At 34.7% G+C, this 18,158-nt stretch overlaps 1 protein-coding gene across 3 annotated transcripts in view; it reads right to left on the bottom strand.

The window, feature by feature from the left end:
• MMS22L (MMS22 like, DNA repair protein) overlaps positions 1-18,158 on the bottom strand; it is a 153,121-nt gene that overhangs the window by 102,331 nt on the left and 32,632 nt on the right. For all 3 annotated transcript variants that reach the window (XR_004352559.1, XM_032651496.1, XM_032651494.1), the window contains exons 10-11: positions 10,246-10,422; positions 1,427-1,489 (exon numbers count right to left, since the gene is read on the bottom strand). Coding sequence is in view for 2 of the 3 variants with exons in the window: in XM_032651496.1 (XP_032507387.1) it covers positions 1,427-1,489; positions 10,246-10,422 (240 nt within the window). In the remaining variant the exon portion in view is untranslated. The remainder of the gene's footprint in view (positions 1-1,426; positions 1,490-10,245; positions 10,423-18,158) is intronic.

Below are 18,158 nucleotides of genomic sequence, written 5' to 3'. Positions count from 1 at the left end.
TCTCTTACAGGAAAGATATTACTTTGACTTTATGCTATACTTAAATTCACAGGGAAAGTTTCTTAGATTAGCTGTACTATCCTTGCTTCTCTGGTGACTGACTCGCCCCAGTTTTCTCAGGCCTTGTCTGGTTTTAGCACTGAAAGTCCCACATTTTGGGATACTCCAAGCCAGGTAAATCCAGATGGTCATCCTACCTACTTACAAGAATTAGTGATTTATCTTCAAAACAGCTTTAGGTGATACCATTAAAATACTGGATTAATAGCTGATGTAAATAATGGTGACCACTTTTTAGTGATTCTGTACATTCTAGAAGTAAAAAAATACATGTCTGAAACTTTTTGAGTTACTAAGTCAGTATATTCTCAAAAAGAACATAGGAGAAAGCCAATGAAAATGATACAGAAAAAAGAAAATAAAAAAAATTTAGTGTTTGGGATAATAGCTCTTTTGCTCCTGATGCAACTTACGTATTCAGAGTTCTTTGGCATTCTAACCTAGAATTCTTAGTTCATAATAAGAAGATTCATACTATAACTAAATATACTTACATTTTCACCTAAAAAAATTAAGAGTTAATATAGATAACAGGGAAAAAAAATTAAGATATTAAAATGATTTTCAAAGATATGGCTATAAAATAAATGTGTGTAGCAATCTTGTACTACCATATTTCTTTTTTATTCCTCTTCAAGATTTTAACAATCTTCATTTCGTAACAGAAAAGGAGTCTATTTCCCAAATTAAAAAAATATTCTTTACTAAAATTTCCCCTTAAAATCTTACATAAATAACTTATGCTACAAAACTTTACAGAACTATAATACAATATGTTTAAAGATGTGATGAAGAGCACATTTAAAACTAAAAGGAGGTCAAATCTGACCTCTGGGCCATGAAACACTACATTAACCATTCTGCAGAAAGAAAAATGATAAGGTGTGAAATGAGGACTCAGAAACTAGGACCTTATCAGTTAGAGTATGAGTCAAGCCTGTAAGACAAATTGCTCAGCAAAGCAAGTCACCTTCCTGCTGTGATGAGGATATAGCTGAATTTCCAATGCTACTGACTATCTCCCTCATCATGTCTCCTAGACTTGATATCATACAGTCAAGGAATGGCTTATAGTTCTGAAGCATCTGCTACTTATTTTGAATACATTTTTCAAAGTCACCAACCAGGTGACTATTATCTTTGTCCTTTAACTGGCAAGTCAGTGTTAAAATAAAAATCTTCAAAATAAAAACTATTGTACAAGGACCCTGCATTAACAAAGAATGATGATTCTATCTCAGACTTTTTATAAGTAAACTAAGTTTGTTATTTAAATCATTTTAACAGTTTGCTTGGTTATTATAAGTAAAATCTGTAACATAAAAATTTAGCAAAGCCCACAAACTGTCTCACTTTAAATGTGTACCTGAACATTGATGGACTTTTTCAGCAGTTCTTCTACAAAGTTCCAGTTTGATTCCATTTGTCTCTAGAAAGGGAGAAAATATTGCATTAAAATTACTGCTCTTAATTATTAAAATTATAAAGTAGCAAGTTAAGTGTGAAGTACATTTTCTACTATCATCAGATATCATTACAATTTCTTGACTGTCTAAAATTACTTTGGCAAAGAGTTAGTTGACAGACTTGGAAGAAAAAAATTTACAACTATTCCAATCCCATATAAACCTTATCAGGAGTGGTTTTATCAAACAGTGGTACTTCTATAAAATTATAAATGTTTTAACAAATAATAAATTTTTGCTGTCAGATACAATCTAACAGGGGAAAAAAAAACCTTTAAGTATATTTGGATTTTTTTACACCAGCGACTGTTCTTCTTTATTCTGTACTTTACTCAGCATAGATTTTTACCTTTGTTTTATGCATAACAGCTTCAAGATGGTCTACTCTAGTAAACAAGTAACTAAAAATTTTATACAGAAAATTTAAAAAAAAACTTTTACACACTGCTACCTCATTCAGCCAATGGTCACTTATCTGGCAAGCTCAACTATCCTGAAGACTCTCTATAATAAAGAAGAAAGCCAAAAAAGACTTTCACAAAGCCAACATATTTCACAAAGGCTAGGCACTGAGAACAATTCTACTTTTCCAAAGGGAAAGCCTGGAGGAACTTTTCACAGGATACCTAGTTCATTTGATACTCAGTTCTTAAAGGTTTGGATATGTGGATATCGGTCAAAAGGAGAAGCAAAGAAAGAACCTCCAAGAAGCAGCAAGTAACAACTAGTTTCTGACAAGATAAGAATAAAAGGTGCAGAAGTTACCATAAGACTTCAGAAAACTAAGACACAGGCCTTAAAGAATAAAGGCAAAGAGGCTCATCTACCCTTCTATCCGTGTTATAACAACTATGCTGTTCGTTGAACTCCAGTGACCAATACAAAGTTAAAGCATGTTCAATATTCTTGATTTTAAATGGCTGGATAATGTTCATGTAAGATGCTAACTACATAAAATCACTAAATAAATATTTCCTTAATAAAAGTGCCTAGTGACTGTGGTAGCCAGCCTCTAAGACAGCACCCAGTATCCCCCTGTCTCCTAGTATTCATACCCTTATTTAATCCCCTCCCACACTGTACCAGACTTGGTCTGTTACCAACAGAATACCAATACTAGTAGGACTGATAGTATGTCACTTCCAAGATTAGAAGTCACTGAAGCGTCCATCTTAATGACAATCTCTCTCATTGACTCCTGGGAAAAGCTATGCTATGAACAGGATCGAAGAAGCCCACATGATGAGTGACTGAAGCCTCCTGCCAAGGTGAGCGAGACTAGAAGTGATTCCTCCAGCCCCAGTCAGGTCTTCAGAGACTGAGGACCCAGGTGACAGCTTGACTATAACCTCATGAGACCCTGAGCCAGGAGCCCCTAGGCTCCTACTGGATGCCAGACCCTCAGGAACTGTGTGAGAAAATGTTTGTTTTAAGCTGCCAAATTTTGTTACTCATCAATAGATAACTAGTACAATGATACAGTTATTTTTAGAAAGGAATTATTGGTTTTTTGAAAAACATTTATGTAAATAAAGTGAATGCAAAATATTTATAAGGAAAAAATATGTAGTAAAGAATATGGCCTTGCCCAAAGAGGTCTGGACTTTATCCTTGGTTTCTGGGAGGTAATCTCTGGGGCCCTTCGAATGTTTTGCCTGATAGGAGCATCTTTGTTTGCCCCTGGGCCTAGAGTCATAACTATTGTCTAACAATGTAACTGAGGGTGGAGGGTGGCCACACCCACACAGTCTTAGGGTAGAGCTAATTATACTTGAAAATCAACAATGTAACTTAGGCTGGGGGCTTTGGGTCCTGTATTATTTGACCTGAAGGCTGAGCTCAACCATCATGTGGATGCAATCCATTATGTCTATGTAATGGAGCTCCAATAAAAACTCTGACCACTGCAGTTCAGGCAAGCTTCCCCGGTTGGAAATACTCCCTGCATACTGTCACACACTGATGCCAGGTGACAAAGGTGTCTCAACTCCACGGGGAGAGGACAACAGAAGCTCCACATTTGCTAATTTTCCTGGACTCTGCACTATGTACTCTTCCCTTTGCTAATTTTAATCTATATCCTTTCCCCATAATAAACCATAACTGTGAGTATAAAAGCTTTCAGGGAGTTCTGTGAGTCCACATAAATTACATGGCTCTGGGAATCCCCGAGCTTGTAATTAGCATCAGAAATGAGGTAGCCTTGAGGACTGTGCTCTAAAACTCTCTCAAAAAGGAGACCATTTTGTTCTAGCAATACTATGTGTACATTGTGTTGGGGTCTTTACATTATTACTTCCTAAAATAAATCGTACCCAACTCATAGATAACACAATTAAGTCTCAGAAATGTCGTGTACACAGAAGTCAGAGCATGAATTCAAATCCAAGTAGGTTTGGCTCCAAAGCCAGTGTTCCTTCCATTATACCATGCTATCAATAAATGAGTTTCTTTTTCTAACAAATTTTCCCTCAGCTTCCAGCAATCCACTTTCATATCATTCTTTATTAAGATAACATCACCACTAGTCCTAAATAATCACAAGCATGACAGGGTTGATGTACTTAGTTTTATAATTTGATAGGGCTAATGAGTATGTTTTGGTTATTCTAGCAATTTGAATCACACAAATCAGAGAGAAGTAGTATGATTCTCAGCCAGAGAATTTCAACTCTATTTAATAGTACTGTGGTTATAATCTAAAACAAAAATAATCTAAAACAAAAAATAAATTCAGAGGAAAGAATGGCAACTATATCATGCCCAAATCAAGTCTAAGTGGGAAAATATGTGTAAAAGGGTAACATATTTTTCTTCCACAGGGAAACTTAACTTTGAGCAGCTACGGTATTTTTTTTTTTTTCTGTATACTAAGTTGTAGTATAGAAAGGAGGTAACAGTCATCAATTTGGGGCTATGTTTTATATTTCTTATCCCATTATTAAAATGAAGACACTCACTTAAGCTTCAGCACAGGTGGTATTTCCACCGGAAATATAAAATAGACACCCCACTCTCTACTTACAGCCGACTAGGTAACCTGGAGCAACTCTCATTTTAAGGTTGTATTTCACACCTTTTATCTAGTCACCATTTCAGATATTTCAAAGAAATGCATCAGCTGGCCTCACTGACTGCACTATGTTCTGGGCAGGGAAAGCACTGTTAAAATGATCCCTGCAATGTCCCAAAGTAATTTTTCTCTTTAAACTATATTTGCTTTTAAAATAGATGTCTGGGATTGTAAGAGGCTAACACACTCTCATCAGGAACAAACACGGATGGCCACTCTCACTACTTTTATTCAACATAGTTTTGGAAGTCCTAGCCACAGCAATCAGAAAAGAAAAATAAATAAAGGGAGTCCAAATTGGAAAAGAAGAAGTAAAACTGGCACTGTTTGCAGATGACATGATACTATACATAAAAAATCCTAAAGATGTTACCACAAAACTACTAGAGCTCATCAATGAATTTGGTAAAGTTGCAAGATATTAATATACAGAGATCTGTTGCATTTGTACACACTAACAATGAAAAATCATAAAGAGAAATTAAGGGAACAACCCCACTTACCATTGTATCAAAAGAAATAAAATAATTAGGAATAAACCTACCTAAGGGGGCAAAAGACCTGTACTCCGAAAACTATAAGATGTTGATAGAAGAAACTGAAGATGACAGAAACACATGGAAAGATATATGGTGTTTTTGGATTGGAAGAAATCAATAGTTAAAACGACCATACTACCCAAAGCAATCTACAGATTCAGTGCAATCCTTATCAAATTACCAATAGCATTTTTCACAGAACTGGAACAGAAAGTTTTTTAATTTGTATGGAAACACAAAAGACCCTGAATAGCCAAAACAGTCTTGAGATAGAAGAATGGAGCCAGAGGAATCATGCTCCCTGACTTTAGACTATATTACATAGCTACAGTAATCAGAACAGTATGGTACTGGCACAGAAACAGACACATAGTTCAGTGGAACAGGATAGACGGCCCAGAAATAAACCCACACACTTATGGTCAATTAATCTATGACAAAGGAAGCCAGAATATACAATGAAGAAAAGATAGTCTCTTCAACAAGTGGTGCTGGGAAAACTGGGCAGCTACATGTAAAAGAATGAAACTAGAACATTCTCTAACACCATATACAAAAATAAACTCAAAATGGATTAAGGACCTAAATGTAAGACCAGACACTACAAAACTCCTAGAGGAAAACATAGGAGGAACACTCTTTGACATAAATCACAGCAATATTTTTTTGGATCCGTCTCCTAGAGTAATGGAAACAAAAGCAAAAATAAACAAACCTAATTAAACAATTAAACTTAAAAGCTTTTGCACAGCAAAGGAAACCATAAACAAAATGAAGACAACCTACAGAATGGGAGAAAATATTTGCAAATGATGCTATAAAAAAGGGATTAATTTCCAAAATATACCAACAACTCAATATCAAAAAACCAAACAACCCAATCAAAAATTGGGCAGACGACCTATGTAGGCATTTCTTCAAAGAAGACATACAGATGGCCATCAGACACATGAAAAGATGTTCAACATCACTAATTATTAGAGAAATACAAACCAAAACTATAATGAGGTATCACCTCACACCAGTCAGAATTGCCATCATCAAAAAGTCTACAAATAATAAACACTGGAGAGGGTATGCAGAAAAGAGAACCCTCCTACACTCTTGGTGGGAATGTAAATTGGTGCAGCCACTATGGAGAACAGTATGGAGAATCCTTAAAAAACTAAAAATAGAACTACCATATGATCCAGCAATCCCACTCCAGATACATGCACCCCAATGTTCAGTGCAGCAGTACCTACAATAGCCAAGACTTGGAAGCAACCTAAATGTCCATCAACAGAAGAATGGATAAAGATGTGCTGTGTGTGTATGTGTATATATATGTATACATATATATACACATACACACACACAATGGAATTTTTACTCAGCCATAAAAAAAAGAATGAAATAATGCCATTTCCAGCAATATGGATGGACCTATAAGTCAGAGAAGGACAAATTTATATGATATCACTTATATGTGGAATCTTAAAAAAAAATACAATGAACTTATTTACAAAACAGAAATAGACTTACAGACACAGAAAACGAACTTATGGTTACCAAAGGGGGAAAAAGGGGGAGATTATAAATTGGGACTGTGGGATTAATGGATACACACTACTATACATAAAATAGATAAACAAGGACCTACTGTATAGCACAGGGAACTATATTCAATATCTTGTAATAAACTATAATGGAAAAGAATGTGAAAAAGAATATATATAACTGAGTCACTTTGCTATACCCTTGAAACACTGTACATTTCAATTAAAAAAATAAATAGAAACAAAATAGATGACTGGGATTGTAAGTGTTTAACACACTCTTATCTAGGTTGGGAGAAAAGCATTAAACAGAAATATATAAAAATCTAAAGTCTCTAGTATGAGAAGTGAGATACCAAATTTTCCTTAAAGGCCTGTGTTAAGGAATTGGCAACTTCTGTGATTTAAATCCACATACAGCAAAAATCCAATTTACAAAAACTTAAAAAAAATTAACCATATCTCAAACCTATTTAAAATATAAAGATTTCACATTAACCTTCAGGGCAAAAGCAGTTCACATTTAAAAACTGAAACATCTCTATGATTATCACAAGACTAGCAGTATTTCTCTGCTGCAGAACATATGACTAACTATTATTACTTCATATCATCCTCTCACACCAGATTACTCTTTAGTGGAATAAAGCATGCTTAACGCATAATCATTTTCTATATGGTAGCTGGCTATGCTAATACATCATAAGGAGAAAAAAAGAATTCAGATAATTTTCAAAATTCTGACCTAAGTATATCTCAGAAACAAATTAAAATCCTATATAATCTCTCTGAAAGAATGAGTCAATACACCTTTATGTTCATAGATTAAAATGATTTTATGATTTATAAACCAAATTGAGACACTTCTGAGAATAAAAGTGAGCAAACTAACCAGATGGGATGAGGAGAAAATGGGCATAAACTGGGACTGTCCCTGGCAGACTGGTACACATGGTTATGCTACCAGAGACCTATTCATGAGAGGAAGTTCTCAGAAAGTTTCTCATATCAAATTTATCTAAGTGATAAAAATAGGGTGATATTTGACCACAGTGTACCTCAGTTTCTTTACCTGTAAAATGGATATAATATTAACTTCTTGCCTACTGCATAACACTTCAGTGAGATAAAAACCAAATAGTCACTCTGAGATATTAAACACTTTGCAAATGCAATATGCTAAAGGTATCACCCCTAATGAAGACTATCATTAACCGGAGAACTTAAGTTTTTGTTTTTGTTTTTTTTTTGCAGTACGCGGGCCTCTCACTGTTGTGGCCTCTCCCGTTGTGGAGCACAGGCTCCGGACTCGCAGGCTCAGCGGCCATGGCTCACGAGTCTAGCCACTCCACGGCACGTGGGATCTCCCCAGACCGGGGCACGAAGCCGTGTCCCCTGCATCGGCAGGCGGACTCTCAGCCACTGTGCCACCAGGGAAGCCCTCAAGTTTTTCTTTTAAAGACATTAAGAAGTCAAGAAACGTTTGAAACTCTCTGAAGACTCATGAATAAAGGCAAAGTCTATTTTACATATACACACACACATTATACATCTTTATTATTTTATCATATGAAAGTTTTTTTTTTCCCAAATACCATGGCTCTCTTTCCTCTTAAAACCTTCTATATAATTTTAAAAATTAAGATTGAAAAAAAAATATGTATCTTGGCAAAAGAAAATCATAAAGGAACTGCTGACAAATACTAAAAGACAAAGGTTAAGCTATTTTAAATACAGAGAATTCTTTCACTATCTTCATCCAGAGCTAATAAAAAGCAATAATGTCCTACGGAGTTCCCTCTATGAAACTGAAGAGTGATTTCAGCAATGCAACATAGGGTGGTTGTACCAATACAATTCAAAACTACAATAGTAATACTAATGATATGTATTAACGTGCCTAGATTACCTACCATACTGGGAGCATGTGGGGGTTGATATCAACCACTATTGAAATGTACCACTCATTCAAATAAGTGTTAATGGCAGATCCAGCAAGCATTAATAACATGAAAGCACATTCCTTGAAGCAAAAGGCAGTACAATCTATTTCATGTGTATCCTATCACGGACACCTATTATTATGATGGCCACTCAGTAGGAACTCAGAAGTGCTTACCTAATTATCCTATTTATTTACATTGCAGAAATATGTATTTGGAAGAATTAAGGTTGGGTGGTAAGAGAAATAAAAATGCTTATGTAAAGACCTTTGAATTATAGATAAATTTTTTGAGTTCTTTCATTGTTGTTCTAGTATTTTAAGAACTAAAAGATGTGAAACATAACCATATTAACTCCATTATAATACTCAATGAAAGGAATACTAAAGTAATAATGGCATTTATCAGTTACCATATATCAGTATGGGAAGGACTCATGTGCATAAACAAAGGACATATGATCCTTCTGAGAAGTTCATTCTATTGATCTTATTGATCTCTCTCAATGAATTGGTAGAATGCTTAAACACATCGATACTGAGCTGTGTGTGGCCTTCTCAGAGCACTTTCTGACTTATCTAACTATATCTTGTGATCTCTTAAAGGACCGTTTATTACTAGGGAATCACTTAGAGGACCTCTAAGGCCCTTTCTCCGTTTCTAGGACACTATGTCAATACTAACTGACTCTCAGATTCCACGGATGATGTCTGGGCTCTGTCCAGTATTCCAGAAAGAGGAAAATCTGTGAAGTCCATCAAGGAACATGTTTCATAAAGCAAAGGTTCCCATATCTGATAAGAGTATGAGATCCAAAGGACTTTTTAAAAATAAGAATTTCCAAACTCCAGACCAGATTACAGTACTAAAACAGAATCTCTAGATTTAAGAAATCTGAATTTTTAGAAACTCACAGATAGGCCTGTTGATCAGCCAGGCTTGTTAACCACTGCCAGAAAAAAAAGACAAATTTTTAAAATACAGACATGCTTATTTTATGGAACTGATGGGTTAATATAATACTATATTACTTCTGAACATGGAAGAAGTTATATACAAATAGGGTTTCAGATAAATACACCTACCAGCTGGTTTTATTTCATAGGGATTTTAAAATAACACTGAAAAAATGTTTCTAACTAGAAATTAATATACTAGTTAAAATCTCTGTCTTTTTACATGAAGTAACTTCATCGTTGTTTAACAGATTAAAAATTTCTTCACAAAAATCTTCTCTAATTCATTTCTAGAGATGTAGGCTTTCCCTTTGGCAATCTTAAAGATTTTAGAACTAGAAGAAATCTGAACAGAACAATCCAGTCCCATGATTTCTGGATGAGAGAACAGAGGCCCAGAAAAGTTTAAGTAATTTATTAACAGTCACAAAACTACTTAGTAGCAGGCCAGGACTAGATCCCAAGTCTTTTCCCTAAACAAACAATAAAAACAAAGATTATCATTTTCAAGATGTTTACAGAAAGGTTTACAGCTTCTAGATTCAGAAGCTGAGTTGATTTCTGTAGGATTATAATCTGATTTTTATTGTTTCTCCTCACTTGCTAATTTGCCTACAAAAAGTACATATTGATTGATAATACAAGAAAGTTTGAAAAAATAAAATCTTACCATTTCATCCGGTATTCCATGGCGATCAAACTGATAAAATGATGCTACATGAGCAATCATCCACCAACTAAAACCCAATGGATCCCTGGGCTGGATTACAGGCACAGAAGGTCTTCTTTGGTCATTTGATTTTTCAAAGAGCGTTTTAAGTAGTTTATTCAACCAGTTCCAAAATGACTGTAGAAAAAGAGGTATTATGATTCAATTAAATTCAGACACTTATCCAATAACCTGTGATTTGGGTTTTTTTCCTTCATTTTTGTAAGGAAATATAGACACAAAAGAGAATACAAAACACATATATAAAACTTAGAGAATAATAAAAATACCCAGGTTAAAAATTAGAAAATGACTAGTTCCTACAGTTTCCACAATCATATCTTCTCCCATCCAGGAGTAACAATTATTCTGACTTCTATAATATATCATTCCCTAGTTTTTTAAGTTTTGCCACATAGATATACACGCCTCGATCACATATTGTTTGGCTTCACCTGTTTTTTTTTTTTTTAATGTGTTTGTATTCTTACGTAGCTTGTTTCTATTCTTTGGTAACTTACTTCTTTTCCTCAATATTATATTTGTGAGATTTACCCATATTAGTGAGTATAGCCATAGTTCATCAGAGTATTCCAATATATAACTATAAGATAAACTATTTACCTAATTTACTACTGTTGAACATTTGATGGGTTTTAGTAAGATTTTTTCTAGGTATTTGTCCATTTTATATAAATATTTGATATTATCAGATATTTTAATATTTGCAGAGTTTGAAGGCATGTTACCATTTTCATTTCTAGTACTGACTTGTAATCATCTCAAGAAAGATTAGCCAATTTTAGTAATTTTTTTGAAGAACCAACTTTTGGCTGTTTTGATCTTTCAATCTTTTGATCATCTTTGTTGTTTTCAATTTCATAAATTTGTGTTAGTCTTATTTACTACCTTTTATTTTCTTTGGGTTTACTATACAGGAATTTTTTCCCCTAACTTCTTACAATGAATTCTTAGCTCATTAATTTTCAACTTTTTTTCCTCTAACATTTGTATTTAAAGTTATATATTTCCCACTAATTATATCTTTAGCTGCAGTCCCAAAGCTTTAATTAGTAGTATGTTAGTTATCATTTACTTCAAGATATTTTATAATTTCCATTATATCTTCTTTCACCTATGAGTTAATTAGAAATGCATTTCAGTATTTCTAAGCATATGTGTATTTCTTCTCTTTGTAGTTCTGTCAGTGTTTATTTTCTACATTTAACAGCATATTACTAGCCACATAAAATTTAAATATATTTTATCTTCCTGGTGAATTGGACCTTTAATCAGCATGAAATGACTTAATGCTTTCGTTGGTTTTAAGTCTAATTTTCTCCAATATTAGTTTAATACATTACCTTTCTTATATCTTTTTTCTATCAATTCCAAATCCTTCTGAATTTTGTTTTAGATTCTCTCTTACAAACAGCTTACAGTCTGTTCTGACAGTATATGTTTTAAATGAGCAATTAGTACATTTGCAGTTAATGTAATGTAACTCATATATTTAGTTTTAAACGTACCATCTTTTTTTTTTTTTGCGGTACGTGGGCCTCTCACTGTTGTGGCCTCTTCCATTGCGGACCACAGGCTCCGGATGCCCAGGCTCAGCAGCCATGGCTCATGGGCCCAGTCGCTCTGCGGCATGTGGGATCTTCCCGGACCAGGGCATGAACCCGTGTCCCCTGCATAGGCAGGCGGACTCTCAACCATTGCGCCACCAGGGAAGCCCGACAATCTTATTCTGTACTTCTATTTATACGTCTATTTTTTCCACCTATACCTCCTTCTTGCCTTCTTTTGGGATGACTACTTCACTATTTTCCCCTTTATTAGCTTGTAAGTTAAATAACCTATTCTCTCTTCTTTTAGTGGTACCTTAGAAACAACAGCATACATTCAAATATCTTGGTAAGTTAATATATATCTTGCAATTCTCTCAGACAAAACAAGGACCTTAAAATACTCTAACTCATTTATGCCCTACCCAATTTATAAGCCAGTATTACCATGTATTTTAATTTTTAATCCCATTAGATTATATTATTGATTTATACAGGACATTTACCACTTACTTTATTCCTTCTTCTGCCTAAAACTTATCTTTCAGGATTCCCTTCAATTTTGCTTCATTGAAAATTGTTTCACCCCAGTCTTGAAAGATTTTGCTGGATGAAGAATTTCTTATTGAAAATTACCTTGTTTTAATACAATGAAGATTTCCCACTGGCCTCCACTGCTGTTGAGAAATCAGCTTACAGTCTAATTGTCATTCTTTTGAAAGTAGCATTTTTCTGTGTGAATGCTTTTAATCTCTTCTCTTTGTCTCCAATGTTCTGCAGTTTCACTATGATGTATCATGGTGTGTTTTTCTTTTTATTTGCCCTAGATGGAATTCATTGGGCTTTTTAATATGATAGCTTTCATTAACATTAGAAGATTTTAAGTCATTTTCTCTTCACATATTTTTTCTGTTCCACTTTCTACTTCCTCTCCCTTGGAACTATACATAGAAGTATATCAGATAGTCTCTCTAGTCTCATGCTGCATTTATCTACCATGTTTCTTCAGTTTTCTTTGATCTGTAACAGTTGTTCAGGTTATCTTTCATGACTGACCCTGATGTTCTTGAGTAGGCCAGCTATTTAGGTTTGACTAGTATTTCTTCATGATTAGATTCACATGATGCATTTTTGGCAGGAATATCAAAAAAATCTTTGTTCTTTCAATGCATCACATTGAGAGTACATAATTTCAACTTGTTTTATTATTGGTTAACTTTGATATCTTGGTTAAGGTGGTATCTGCTAGATGTTCTGCACTGCAAAGTTACTGCTCCCTTTGTAACAGACAAATACTGTGCAGAGATACTTATCAAGCTATGTAAATATTGTGCTTTTCATCATATTTTTGACAGCCATTGATGATTCTTGCCTGAAACAATTACTATGAGGGTTGTCAAGTGGTATTTTCAAATTCCATATTACTTCTACATTTACTAGGAAGAGTTTCCCTTCTCTCCATTTATTTATATCACTAAAGACTCACAAATCCTTACTGTACAGATTACAGTCCTTTGCTATCATTTATTTTTTTGCTCAAATTCCCAGATTTGGTGTGTGGGAGATCTTCATGTTGGCCCTTGTGTCCTTTTGACAAGTCCTCATCATTTTGTCAGCACCTCGTTAGTTTCTGGTACAAAGGGTTCCAGACTTTTTTTATTTTGCATGCTCCCACCTAGAATCAGTCATTTTACCATTCTGTTTTCACTGGAGAATGGTCATTTCAAAACCAAGACATAGCTGAAATTTTCTCATTGCTACTCAGATATCCACCTAGTAAATAAGGTAGAAAAGGTATATATGTCCACTCACACATATCACTCAGGAAATACTCATTAGTTTTCCTTTTCTTCCCTGAACTTTAAGTCTAAATGACATCTACTAGGTACTGAGTGTTGAGTTTTTAAGAACATACTCATAGATATAGCCAGTATTAGCTACATTTTAGAATATTTTCTGGGCTAAAAATATGCCCTTAATCATATTAGTTTATTTTCATTCTTGGAGTTCCCACATAATTTGTGCTACGTGTGAATTCCCAAACATTCCTGATCCTCTCCTAGGTTTCTCTACTTGCTTCCTATCCTGTCCCCCTGGGAAGCAGCACCTTGTTGCCTCCACAAAGGTCAGCAGTAGCAGTCCAGACAACATTTGAAAATAACTTAATAACCCTGAACTGCTGCTCCCCTTTGGACAATTTCCTTAGAGCATTAGTCCTTTGAACACTGACTTGGTTCCAGAAAATGTCCCTTTCTCGGTGGGAAGACTCGAAATCCCATTCAGTCTTCCCCTCTCTCATTCCAAAGAATAGGACGGAGGGTAGGCGGTAGAGAGAAGGAATTAAGTACTTCTTTTTGGAAGAATGTAAGCTTGTGTGCGTACACGTATATATATGCACACACATAATTTGTTCTTTTAAAAAAATAAACAGTGCATTACAGAAATCAGCACTGACACATCATAAATTTTTTAAATCATGTACAAGACAGGAAAAAAAAATCTCTGCTTTCAGCAGTCTGGAAAGCTCCTAAGAATAGGTTCTATATAGAGCTTAGCCCGCTGTCAGCATTCAGGGGAATGATCACATCTCCTGCAATATCATTAACTCCTGAGTGAATGAAAGAGAAAAGCTTCCCTGTTCCTCCTGAATCTTTCAATTGCTTCTTCAGTTTTTCTTTCTCTGCTTATCCACATCCATCTTGGTCCCCAAAGCCATTGCCCGTCTGATAGTACAAAGAGTAATTTTTAACTTGCTTCTTTGTTGTTTTAGAAGGAATTTTTTGTTTTGATTCCTTTTTGTTTGGTTAATTTTTCTTGGTCTTGAGATTGTATTAAGGGAGTATGTCATAGTTAGAGTCCACAGAGCAAAAGATGGGACTAAATTGCTCTTCTTTTTATAAATTTATTTATTTTTGGCTGCATTGGGTCTTCATTTCTGTGCATGTGGGCTTTCTCTAGCTGCAGCGAGTGGGGGCTACTCTTAGTTGCGGTGCGCAGGCTTCTCATTGTGGTGGCTTCTCTTGTTGTGGAGCACGGGCTCTAGGCACGTGGGCTCAACAGTTATGGCTCACGGGCTCTAGAGCACAGGCTCAGTAGTTGCGGCACACGGACTTGGTTGCTCCACGGCATGTGGGATCTTCCCAGACCAGGGCTTGAACCCGTGTCCCCTGCATTGGCAGGCAGATTCTTAACCACTGCGCCACCAGGGAAGTCCCTACATCGCTTTTCTTTAAACTGAGGGCTTGTTCTATTGTGCCATATTGGTATTTCATTCAATGCTTAGGCTGGAAGTCCGAGATCAGGGTGCCAGCATGGTCACATGATGGCCCTCTTCCAGGTCACAGACGTCTGCTGTGTCCTCACAAGGAGGAAGGGTTTTTGAGTCTTTTTAAATGCTCTACTGTTGCCTTGTTTTATGTTTTTTTTAAGAAGTCTAGTGCAGGTCAACTTATTTAGCTTTTCTAAGTAATTTAGCCTTTTTGCCTAGAGGATATGAAGATTTCCTTCAGGACTGAAAGATATTTCCTGTATGTCTGAAGTCAAATAGTTTTACAATATGTCTCAGGATGGATTATTTGGAATTAATCTTTCCACTTATCAAGCAGGCCGTTTCAATATGTAGATTTGGGTCTTCTTTTACTTCTGGAATATTCTCTTGGATAATAATTTTGAGTGTTAGCTATATCCCATTGTTTTGTTTTTTTTTAGGGGACTCCATTTATACATATGGTTATTTCTGCTTTGCTTATCTCCCATTTCAACCATTTTCTCTCTAACCATTTATATTCCTTTCTTTATCTCATTTTTAATCTCTTGGTTATTTTCCTGTCTTTCTTCCATGCCCCTTATTAAATTTTCATTTGAGTCTATTCTCCTTGGGCATTTTGTAATTCAGTCAATTTTATAATGATGTTTTCTTCCATTTCTCTCCTGCCTTCAGTTTATTCTTTTCATTAATTCCTAGCTTTTGGTCTTTCTGTTTTAAAATCTGAATATCTTATTCAAGGTGTTTTTTTGTTTTTGTTTTTATAGCCCCAAATGCTTATCTCCTTAATTCAGTCTGGAGTATTGTCTTAGGATTTTCTTCTGCATTATAGTTGTTTCTGGGGAAGAGGGTATCCTCAGCTAAAGTATATCAAATCAATTCTGTTTCCTTGTAGTAACTTTATAAAGACTTGTTTAGTTTCCTTCTTTTCATTTTGCAGGTTTGGACTACTCCAAAAGATTCCTAGTTCAGTGAAGCCCTCTTTTGTCAATGTACCAAAGTCCCATTTCTTTACTAGATTTCTTTTTTTTTTGGTGGTGGTGGTGGTGTGAGAGTAGGTATGAATCCTTTGATTTTTTTTTTTTTTTATTTTACAAGAGACATTGTTCTATGCTTTTACTTCCTATCCCCTTCACCACCTAATCACCAAGGGGGAACCACTCCCTTTTTGCCTTTTTATTCTCCAGAAGCTCTACCTTCAAAGACTGCCTCATGTTTTGCACACACTTTTATGTTCCTATTCTTCTGATCTACAAAAAACCTTTCCAGTATTTTTCACATTCTTGAAATGTTTTAGACCAATTTTATGGCTGCTGCTAACTCTCTGTTCCTCTCTCCTCAGAGCAGTTTTTCTCAGACTGCCTGCCCTTGCTTGACAGAAAGGTGTGGTAGTGCTTTGGTAGCTTTTACTTTTAATTTACAGCTTTGAACATTCTTATCTTGCAGGTATGCTATCAACATGTTTTCTGTGCAGTTTTATTTGTTCTTGCTATTTTATATTTTGGGGGAGGTTACACGAGAAGATGTGGGTTTAAGCGTCCACCCATTGTCCAAGGCTACTTAGAAGTCACTGGCTTCAAATTTTTAGTACAACCTAAGCAACATGAACTCAGGCTATAAAACTGTATGATTGCTGGCTTACGATAAATACACTGAAGCTATTTTAAACCGCAAAGAAACACAGTTAAAGACAGGCAATTTTCCTTACAAATTTAGTTGAGTTTCTAGTTCATTCTTTTGGGGTCCCAGATTTATGGGTAGTTGGTATATAGTAGGTTACCAACTTGAGTTGATTCTGAGCTTTGTCTTCTATTCTTGGACCTTATAATATATGAAAGCTAATTTTCCAAGTTTACATAATTCAGCAACTGCTTATAAGCTTCAAGGTTCAGCTGACCTGAATTCCTACCTACATTTAGTATCTGGCCTCAATACTTCTTACTTTCAACAAGTTCACTGACACATCTAAAATGCTTATTATATGATATGCAGCATTAGATTAATTATTTTTTTAGCAGAATGGTCAAACTGTCTTACTGTCAGGAATGGAAACTTCTAATATAACTTTCAAAATAAAATAGCTTTCAAAATCTGTGAATAATATATTTTAGTTGTATTCTAAAAAATGAAATGACCTGATTTCCATTATTTTAAGACAAATAATTCTGGTTACTACATAAAATGAAAAGCATAACAGTCATTTAGGTTAAACAATACATATTACTATGCAAATTTCTATAATATAGTATTTTAAATTATGTCTACTTTTCTGCTTAAAATCTAGAAAAAGACTCAGGGCAACAAGTATGAACATGCCTTAATTAATTCTATGTAGTTTACACTTTCAAGTCTAAAATTTATAAAATAAGAACAATTCTAAAAAATATAAAATTCTTAAAGATAAACTGCAGAAAATGGAAAAATCTATGTTTACCACATAAATGAAATAAAATATCCTGGAAAATAATCAAAGGAAAATATTGCTGAGACTGTGTAATATTTAAGTCTCATTGTGGAAAGCTTAATGCTACTGACAAACCAAAATGTCACGGAAAAACAACTTTCTTACTCAATAAGTAAAAATGCATTAAATTTATACATAGTAAATTTACTTTATTTTACTTATACCTAGTAAATTTACTCCTAAAATAACTCAAAATAAATATAGTACTATAAACCTCCAGAAAGTTATTATTAAAATTATACAGATAATTTTCACTGTCCTAAAAGTGCCCTGTGTTCTGCCCACCCTCAGAAACCACTAATCTTTTTACTGTTTTCATAGCTTTAGCTTTCACAGAATGTCATATAGTTGGAATCATACAGTGTGTAGCCTTTTAGATTGGTTTCTTTCACTTGGTTATATGCATTTAAGGTTCCTCCATGTCTTTTTATGGCTTGATAGCTCATTCTTTTTAGTGATGAATAATATTTCATTGTCTGGATATACCATAGTTTATCCATTTACCTACTGAAAGATATCGTGGTTGCTTCCAAGTTTTGGCAATTATGAATAAAGCTGCTATAAACATGCATGTGCA

Source organism: Phocoena sinus, chromosome 12, assembly GCF_008692025.1.
Source record: "Phocoena sinus isolate mPhoSin1 chromosome 12, mPhoSin1.pri, whole genome shotgun sequence".
NCBI classification, from domain to species: domain Eukaryota; kingdom Metazoa; phylum Chordata; class Mammalia; order Artiodactyla; family Phocoenidae; genus Phocoena; species Phocoena sinus.
This window is presented reverse-complemented; position numbering and strand designations above follow the sequence as displayed.